The following is a 10,174-nucleotide window of genomic DNA, read 5'->3' as shown; positions in this document are numbered from 1 at the left end:
CGTCAGTAAGGATCTGAACCGCAGCAACGAGGTCAAGCTTCGCTCTTCCGACCTCGCTACTTTGCTTGTTTTAATTTATAGATTTTGCCCAGAAACTCCGCTTGCTCCCCGCGGTTGTACTCACGCACAAGCCGCAACGGGATGGTTGCCACGGCAATCCAGGCGGCCTACACAAGTTGGTAGCGCCCCTCCCCCCCGCTAAAGTTTAAGGAAAATTGGAGTGGGAGTTGTAGGCCAAAGGCTTCTGGCCAACTCCAGGTTATCCTGGGTCATAGATTGGGGTTGGTTGGCAGGGGGGGGTCCAGAGTTAAGTAAAAACCACCAAGTAGGCCCACTGCTCCTCAATGGGAGTATGACCTTTAACCTTCTAGTCAACAGGGCAAGTTATTAACAGAAAAGTCCCCAAAGTTGAACTCAGTCCTCCCCTGTGAAATCTGAGTTTAAAGGTTTTTTTTAATGCAAATAATTATTTCCTCAGAGGGAAGGTTCTGGATTTAAGGCCTGGTCGGTGCTGGCTCCCAGTCACAAGGGGAACAAAATGGGGGCGAGCGTCCCCAGTCTTTGGACGGGGTCAGGCATCAGCTCCGGGCAGCCCCCGACCCCATTCTTCACAGGCAGGGGTTGGCAGGCTGTTGGACTAAGGGGGGCCTCACAGCTACTCCTGGCTCCATCCAGTCCCACCCCAAAACAGCGATTGGCAGCGCAAACCCGGCCTACCCCTCAGGAAGGAGCTAAGGCCAGTTGCAGCAGCCCCAGGAACTTTGCCCTAGCAAGAGCCTGACCAACAAGGCCTCATGGCAACACCCCACCCAGTCACAGGTTCCTGTGCATCAGCCTCGTCCAGATTTCAAGTTGCAACCTTAGCTTAGAAGAGAAATGCAAAAATGTTTTAGCATTCGGGTAAGCCACATTTGTGTAAAGTATTTTCGATGTAGTGCACGTTTGTTGAAGCGTTCGACGATGTGATGTGTTGTCTGTGAAGCGAACTGACTGCCTTGTCGACAGAGTCCCATTTGTGTTCGAGCCCGGGCGGGGGAGGCTATTCATCCATGGAAGCCCTCACTCCGTGGGCCATAACCACAAGCGGTAGCAGCCCCAGCGGGGAAGGCCGACAGCTGAGTGAGAATCCATGCCGGGGGGGGGGGGGGGAAAAGAGAGGGAGAGACAACATCGAGGGGGAGAAAAAAAAGGTCTGCTCATTGGTGTGGGATCTTGCTGTGCGCCAACTGGCTGTCACAGTTTTCTGTAAATGTGCTTCCGAGATAGCGTGTGGCTGTACAAACACAAATGACGGCCTAATCTGAAAAGTTAATTTAATGAGATAACAGCAAGTGTACAAACTATTCAGCTGCTTGAAACAGTTTGATTAAAAACCACGTAATTTTGACCCGGTTGTTTTTGGCACACTGTTCCACTTAGTCACCATTCTGTTCTGTAGAACCCAAGAACATGCAATCGGATTTTACACGCCCAGGGTCAATTAACCTGAACCCAACTCGACAGTTTCAGTATTTGCATCCCCCGACTGGGTAAAGGTTAAAAACTCAACCTCACCCAGACAAAATGTAACAGATTTTAATAGACAAACTCATCAGCTTCTCGGTTGAGCTGCCCATCCTTGGGAACATTCCCAGGACAGGTACAGCACGGGGGTTAGATACAGAGTAAAGCTCCCTCTACATTGTCCCCCATCAAACACTCCCAGGGCAGATACAGTACGGGGTTAGATACAGAGTAAAGCTCCCTCTACACTGTCCCTCAAGGGAGAAGACTGTTGGGAAGAAAAAAAAAAATTACATTTTAAATGTCGTAAAATTTCAGTGCCAACGCCCCAGACCCCAGAATGTACCGGAAAACCACTGTTGAAACGACGACCACGGTTCTGAACAGCAGGAGATATCACACTGAAATGGAAATTCTCCAGCATTAAAGTGCGTTTTATCGGTCAGTTCCCTCGAGTTGCTTAGTTGACTGACTGGTAGTTGGAGGACCTTCGCCTCCTGTGAATGATGCTGACTGTAATTCCTCCAAGCAGCAACAGGAGGACAGGTAGACCCAGTCCCACAGCCATAATGGCTATGACCATCCCAGAGAAACCATCCTCTGGTGCCTCTCCGTATCCAATCAGGGCTGACCTGCAGGGTGGAGAGGAAGGGTAAAGGTTAAATATGGAACCCCCCGCTCACACGATCACGTCAGATCTGACTGACTCACATTTGCAGCTGCTGCCTCTCCTTTAGTCTCCCCGGGGGGGGGTGCTCCCACTCTCTGGAGAACAGAGAGAGGGGACACATATACCAGAGGGGAAAAAAGGAGTCAGACAAAAAGGGAGGAGGGGGAAGCAGAGAGAGAAAGAGGGGGAGGGAGGGAAGGGGGGGGGAGGGAGGGAAGGGGGAGGGAGGGAAGGGAGAGAGAAGGGGGGGGCAAAGAGAGAGGGGGGAGTAGCGGGGGGAGAGAGACACAGAGAGAGACACCAGACTAATGCTGTGTTAGTCAATGTCAGGCAGGTTCAGGGTAGGGTGAAGTTTAATTCCCCCCAGAGTCCCTCTGCACAGACACAGACAGCTTTCTCACCTCCATCCTCTCAATTTTCCCTCTCCAGTTACTTCCAATCTCCACCCTGACACACCATCCCTCGTCCCAGCATTCAAATACAGGATTATCGCACCAGGTCCATCTCCTCAGCCATCCTCCCTCCAAACTGGGATCAATTCCTCCTTCAAACACGGTATTTAATCAACCCGCCACTTCCCAATTGCCCCTCGCCTTCCATTTCCTTCTTGTTTGACCTCAGGATGATGCCTCCTCCCTTCTAGGCCTCAGGCCTTGCGTTACTCAAGCACCCCCCCACCCCCAGCACCTGAGTCCACCCCCATCCCTCTCCAGTACTCACCAGCTGATGTATCTGCTGGTGTCGTAGGGCTCCCCTTCGGGGCTCCCAAAGGAGATGTTCATCGCTGTGACGCGGGATCCCCCGTGCAGGACAGGCCCGAAGAAGGCGTAGGCGATGCTGGAGGCCGGTAGGCTCTGGTTGCGGCCTAGCCTGGGGCCGTAGTGCTGGGTCGCCACGGAGTTGGTCCGGGCTGCCTGCGGGGAGCTGTAGGCGACCGGTTTCCACTGCAGAAAGCTCGTGACCCCGCTCTCGTTACGCACCTTCGCCACCAGCTTGTCCATCTGATTGGAGGGGGGGCAAAGTTCAGAGTTCGTCAATCCATCAATGCCATACAAACATGCCCCTTATCAAAGTATCAGCCGTGCTTCAGCGTGCAGCTCTCGGTAACCCTACTCCAGTGGCATCAGCAAAAAGATCCAGGCCGACACTCCCAGTGCCAGTACTGAGGGAGTGCTGCACTGTCGGAGGCGCCGTCTTTCACATGTGACACTAAACTAGGGCCCCGTCTGCCCTCTGGGTGTAAAGGATCCCACAGCTACTGTCTCGAAGAGCAGGGACAGTCCAGGACAATATTTGACCCTCAACCACCAGCACTAAAACAGATGATGCGGTCATTTTGACTTCTGTTTGCGGGAGCTTGCTGTGCTCAGAATGGCTGCCAGGTTTCCTGCATTAGGACAGTGACTGTGCCTCATTGGCTGCAAAGCGCCATGGGCCAGCCTGAGATTGTGACAGGCGCTATAGAAATGAAAAAAAAAAATCCTCTCATTGCTTTGCTACTTTAGACTGACTTCCCATTTTGCACTCGGGAGGCACGGACAGTCACAGATCGAGTGCTCCGATTCCCAAGGCGTACTTGAGGAGACTCAGTGGCGGGGGGGGGGGTGCTATTCTGCCACAGACGGCATCACAACTACACGCGACCTTGCGCTTAACCTGCACTGGGCAAAGGGCAGGAGCCCTTGGCCGATCGGGTACCTGGAAGATGCTGGGAGTGTATTCATCGTCAATGGTGTGGCACACCCTCAGCTCTCGCTGCACCCCCTCCGCCTCCAGCACAATCAGCTCGAGGGCAAAGCGGGACTGGTTCCCTCGAGGCTCCACCCCATCGATTACAAACTCCAGCTTCGAGCTGTTGGCGGTGTGCAGGAGGTGAGGCAGGAAAGAATCGCGGCCGGAGTCTTCGAAAGCTGCGATCTAAAAGAATTCAAAACGGGGAACAGGAATCACGAGTCAGTTACCATGGGCTCCAGAAACAACAAAAAACAACTGCTTTTATCAAACACTCCCAGGACAGGTACAGCACGGGGGTTAGATACAGAGTAAAGCTCCCTCTACACTGTCCCCATCAAACACTCCCAGGACAGGTACAGCACGGGGGTTAGATACAGAGTAAAGCTCCCTCTACACTGCCCACATCAAACACTCCCAGGACAGGTACAGCACGGGGGTTAGATACAGAGTAAAGCTCCCTCTACACTGTCCCACATCAAACACTCCCAGGACAGGTACAGCACGGGGGTTAGATACAGAGTAAAGCTCCCTCTACACTGTCCCCCATCAAACACTCCCAGGACAGGTACAGCATGGGGGTTAGATACAGAGTAAAGCTCCCTCTACACTGTCCCCATCAAACACTCCCAGGACAGGTACAGCACGGGGTTAGATACAGAGTAAAGCTCCCTCTACACTGTCCCCCATCAAACACTCCCAGGACAGGTACAGCACGGGGTTAGATACAGTGTAACCTCTTCTGTCCCATTCATTAGAGCCTGGGACATAACTATTCGGCATGCGGGGGCATCACAGATTCAGCCTCGTGCCTGGGATGCTGGGGCTTTACTGCCGGATCCCAGCCAGCCAGCGGGCAACCGTCAGCCAACAGAGCCAGCAGGGGAGCTGCTCAGTTTCTACGGAAACAAACCCCTCCCTCAACACACATACCCGGAATGTGATGCTGCCGTTGCCAAATAGCTGGCCGGTGGCATTGCGGCCCCGGAGCTGGGCGGTCAGCCGGCTCCGGTTCAGGGTGGCGTTGACGTCGTCCCAGGTGAAGTCCTCCAGCCAATAGGTCGGGTAGAAGCTGCTGGCCGGTGTCCGAGAGAGGTCGGCTGTGTCATTCACATCATTGTATTCGAACACCTGACAGGGCAGAAGAAAACGTTTCTTTAAAAAGACATTTCTCCATGTGCTGAACATAACCCACCCCTCTCATCTGGGCCACGTCCCTTTCCCAGTCAAAGATCCTCAGTGGCTAGATGGGCTGAATGGCCTGCTCGTGTTCCAGCCTGCACTGATCACACAGATTGCAGCTGGACTGCAGTCGCCAGCAGGTCACACGTCTCTGCCTCTCAGGGGGATACTAATTGGCCTCAGTGCCATTGGGTTTTGTTGGGGGGGGGGGGGGGGGGGTGGAGAAGGGGGGAAAAACAAAAACAGGGAACGTAACAGACAAGACTCCTGTTCGCCGATCAGTGACCCTCCCACTCTGCTCAGAGGCGGGACTGCAGACGGAAAAAAAAACTTGCATTTATATAGCGCCTTGAACAGAGTACAAAAACAACAATGCATCATGGGAACGCAATCAGACAAAAATTTAACCCCGAGCCACGTCAGAAGATATCAGGGACAGGCGACCAAAAGCTCGGTCAAAGAGGTCGGTTTTAAGGAGCGTCTTAAAGGAAGAGAGGGGGAGGGAGAGGTTTAGGGAGGGAATTCCAGAGCTTAGGGCCCCCAGGCAGCTGAAGGCACGGCCGCCAATGGTGGAGCGATGGGAACTGGGGGGGATGGGCAAAGATCTCGGAGGGTTGTAGGGGCTGGAGGAGGTGACAGAGATAGGGAGGGGTGTAGGGGCTGGAGGAGGTGACAGAGATAGGGAGGGGTGTCGGGGCTGGAGGAGGTGACAGAGATAGGGAGGGGTGCGAGGCCCGCCAGGGTTGAATTCCCCGCATAAAGAATGCGCACTTGGGCTGGGAAAGATGCGGAGAGTGTAGCAATAATTCCCTCAGGTCAGGTCAACGATTTACTGGGCTCCAGTTGCCTCACATACAAACAGTCTGAAATCTGTCTCGATCGATAAGGTAAAGTTGGTTTCCATTTTCCACAGAGTGTGTGGTAAGAGTTTTGAAAAGGTTGGTCAAGATTTCCTCGATAACTGAACAAACTGCTACATTGTAGATATGATGAGAAATAAAGGGGCCTCTGCATTGTGCTGTGCCTGTGTGTATGTCCTCAGATAGACTGGGTAAACGAGGCGTTCTACTCAGTGGAACCTCTTAATACGAGAACTACAGATAGGCATAGTGACCATAGCCCCAGTAACCTTTGAACTCAAACCAGTCAAGTTATTGGGTTTTTAAAAAAAAAGGTGCTATCAAGAGTTTCTAGTCATTGCTACTCGCGTATCACTTGATATCGCTTCAGGGCAGTGCCAAGGGGGTGCCGCACTGGTGGAGGGGCAATCGGTTAAACCAAGGCCCCGTCTGCCCTTCTCAGGTGGGTGCAAGAGATCACCATTTCGAAGGAAAGCAAGAGCCCTCCCCCCACCCCCGTGTCCTGACGTTAATCCCTCAGCCAAACAGCACTAACAAAATCAGATCTGGTCATCGGCGCGGTGCTGTTTGTGGGATCTTGCTGTGCGGAAATCGGCGGCTGCGCTCCCTACGTCACAACAGCGGCACGAGGCTCCCTCATCCTCCCCCCACTCACCTTTGAGAAGATAACGGCAGTGGAGTAGACGATCGCCTTGGCGGGTTCGATTCGCACGGCGCCCGACGGGTCCCTCAGCTCCAGCTGGGTCCAGTTGACGTGCAGCGAGCTGCGGGGGCTGCTGGTGTAGACCAGCAGGACGGTCGGGGCCCCCAGCGTGCTCCACAGGTAGTGGATGGTGTCGTTGCGGCCGACCGCCCGCACGTGGAGCACATTCGGAACGACGGGAGAGGGGTCATTATCGGAGGTATTCCTTCCAGGATTAAACTCAAAGGAAACCTGAGAGAGAGAGAGAGACACACACACACAATTGTCAGCCGCACTGCATCCACTGATTTAACAACTCGAGGTCAAATGTGGAACTGAAACAGAGCACAGGGGCCGGGGATAGAGAGCCTGGGCAGTTAATATGTTCCAAAATGATCTCATCTGCCAAGTCACCGATTCAGCATTCGGCTTATTCCTCTACTCAGACTTCCTCATTTCAAACTTCATTACGTCAACTCAGCGGAGATATATAAACACGGAAAGATACAACACTGTAACAGGCCTCAGCAATTTGGATGCAGCACTGCAGTAGTCCACTAGACATCCCACCAGCATTGTGTTCTCCAGCCAGGGTGATTACGGCACAGCCAGGGTTGGGGAGAGTCAACCTCTGATCTTAAAGTATACTGCAGTACTGCTCCACCAAGAACCAGCAAGCTCAGTGGGACTCAGATTTAAAAAATAATTCTGCAGTCCATCAATCCCCTGGGGGTTACCATTGACCAGAAACTGAACTGGAGTAGCCATATAAATACCGTGGTTACAAGAGCAGGTCAGAGGCTGGGAATTCTGTGGTGAGTAACTCACCTCCTGACTCCCCAAAGCCTGTCCACCATCTACAAGGCACAAGTCAGGAGTGTGATGGAATACTCTCCACTTGCCTGGATGGGTACAGCTCCAACAACACTCAAGAAGCTCGGCACCATCCAGGACAAAGCAGCCCGCTTGATTGGCACCCCATCTACAAACATTCACTCCCTCCACCACCAACGCACAGTGGCAGCAGTGTGTACCATCTACAAGATGCACTGCAGCAACGCACCAAGGCCCCTTCCAAACCCGCGACCTCTACCCACTAGAAGGACAAGGGCAGCAGACGCATGGGAACACCACCACCTGCAAGTTCCCCTCCAAGTCACACACCATCCTGACTTGGAACTACATCGGCCGTTCCTTCACTGTCGCTGGGTCAAAATCCTGAAACTCCCTCCCTAACAGCACTGTGGGTGTACCTACCCCACATGGACTGCAGCGATTCAAGAAGGCAGCTCACCACCACCTTCTCCAGGGGCAATTAGGGATGGGCAATAAATGCTGGCCTGGCCAGCGATGCCCACACCCCAGGAAAAGAAATAAAAAAAATTGGGTGCAACACCTTCCAATCAGAATTCATCCTCCCTCCCCACCATCAAGTGACAAACATATTCCTCTCTTCCCTCCCCCCATGGCGGAATAGCCATTCTGTACGCACATCACAACTTGTGATTGTTGGCGGCCGGTCCCATTAAAACCAAGCCCAGTTCTATCCTTAACCCATCCACAGGAGTAATTCCCATCATAAAACGCCAGCTAGGAGCAGGAACACCAGCTAATTTGCTCCGCAAGGCATTATCCTAGAGATACTGAGGCCCATCCTTCTGTTGCACCGAGAGATCAGCACAGTCCTGGCGACGAAACTAGGGGAAAGACACAGAATGAGTAGAGCTACAGGGAAAACACAGGGGAGTAGAGACTAGCTAAATTGCTCTTGCAGAGAGCTAGCAGGGAGCTCAACGGGCCAAACGGCCTCCTTCTGTGCTGCAACCACGCTTTGATTCTACCTTTTGGGGGCAACATTTCCATAATGGTCCCTTTAACAAAGCCACAAGAGGGGTCCAATTTGCAGCCTTTCTTTCAGAGCGCGGGGGCACAGTGAGTGCAGCCGGCTAGATAGAAATCTGACAAGGGCCAAGATACAGGGCTGCTGTGAAATAAACTCATTATCTCTTTCGTTCTCCTCCATCCGCCCCCCTCCCCCAGCATCTCACCCCCTCTCTCTAATTTGCATTCTTCCAACATCATGTGCGGCGGAAGCACTGCTCCACCTCCTTAAATCGGATTTAAACCCTCCCTGTTGGGGACATTTTAAGACTCTCTGCCCTCCTGCGAAAGCCCCACCTTTACCTGTCTGCGGTAGGAATCAGCTCCCTGCGCCAATTCCGGATGCAATGTAACAAACCAAGTAGAACACAGCAACAGTGTAACAGCCGCAGTCATGTCTGTTACACTGGCACATCACCTGACCCGAACAGCTGACTCCAGCCACGCTCTTAAAGGCGCAGGCCCTCTTAAAGGAAACTCATTGCTACCTATTAGTATTCTGAAAGGGCTTGACAGGCGAAGATGCTGAGAGGCTGTTCCCCACCGGCTGGAGAGTCTACAACCCAGGGTCCCAGTCTCAGAATACGGGCACTTCAGACTGAGATGAGGAGGAATTTCTTCACTCAGAGGTTTTGGAATTCTCTACCACTCAAGGCTGAGATCGATAGATTTCTGGGCTCTAAGGGAATGGAGGGGTATGGGGATTGGAGTTGAGGCCATGACCTTCATTGAATGGTGCAGCAGTCTCGAGGGGCTGAATGGCCTCCTCCTGCTCCCATGTTTTATGATCTGTTGGTTTGTTTTTGATGCAATCCCTTTTAGTTAGTCAGTCTCCTGCGGCTTTGCACCAAACGAAGCAAGGATTGGAGGGGGCAATTTAATTCAATCCCAATTTCAGTTTTTACGTTGATATTTCAAAAGGGTGATTCGTTTGCAGATCCTTAGAATAGAATCTTACAGCATAGGAGAAGGCTATTCGGCCCGTCGCACCTGTGAGAGAGCTGTCCAATTTAGTCCCACACCCCAGCTTTTACCCCATTAACCTACAAATTAATCCTCTTTAACTACGGAATCTGATTACACTGCCCATTCAGGTAGTGCATTCCTTGCTGTGAAGAGGCCTATCCCAGCTCTTCCAATCTCTCCATATCACTAGAGCCCCTCAATCCCTGATAAATTTAATCTGTACCCTCTTCCAGGGCCTTGGCATACAATGATTACAGCACAGGAGGCCATTTAGTTTAGTTTGTTTAGTTTAGAGATACAGCATTGAAACAGGCCTTTCGGCCCACCGAGTCTGTGCCGACCATCAACCACCCATTTATACTAATCCTACACTAATCCCATATTCCTACCACATCCCCACCTGTCCCTATATTTCCCTATCACCTACCTATACTAGGGGCAATTTATAATGGCCAATTTACCTACCAACCTGCAAGTCTTTTGGCATGTGGGATGAAACCCACGCAGACACAGGGAGAACTCGCAAACTCCACACAGGCAGTACCCAGAATTGAACCCGGGTCGCTGGAGCTGTGAGGCCACTGCGCCGCCCTTGCTGTGGCCCCATCGTGTCTATGCTAGCTCTCTGCAAAAGCATCTCGCTTAGTCCCACTCCCCCAACTTTTTCCCCATAGCCCTGCAAATTTTTTCTCTTCAGAT

The 10,174-nt window shown here is 52.4% G+C and overlaps 1 protein-coding gene across 1 annotated transcript; it reads right to left on the bottom strand.

Annotated features, from left to right (window-relative positions):
- Nucleotides 1–1,299: 1,299 nt before the first annotated feature.
- glmp (glycosylated lysosomal membrane protein) lies at nt 1,300–8,928 on the bottom strand. Its single transcript, XM_068022865.1, has 6 exons — nt 8,813–8,928; nt 6,602–6,880; nt 4,838–5,035; nt 3,872–4,090; nt 2,894–3,174; nt 1,300–2,135 (listed from the first exon to the last, which is right to left on the bottom strand). The coding sequence occupies exons 1-6, from the start codon at nt 8,903–8,905 to the stop codon at nt 1,964–1,966; spliced, it is 1,242 nt and encodes a 413-aa protein (XP_067878966.1). The 5' UTR covers nt 8,906–8,928; the 3' UTR covers nt 1,300–1,963.
- Nucleotides 8,929–10,174: the final 1,246 nt, after the last annotated feature.

The sequence above is a fragment of the Heterodontus francisci genome, chromosome 46, assembly GCF_036365525.1.
Source record: "Heterodontus francisci isolate sHetFra1 chromosome 46, sHetFra1.hap1, whole genome shotgun sequence".
Taxonomy (NCBI): domain Eukaryota; kingdom Metazoa; phylum Chordata; class Chondrichthyes; order Heterodontiformes; family Heterodontidae; genus Heterodontus; species Heterodontus francisci.
Note: the sequence above shows the minus strand (reverse complement) of the source record. Positions and strands in the feature narration are given on the sequence as shown.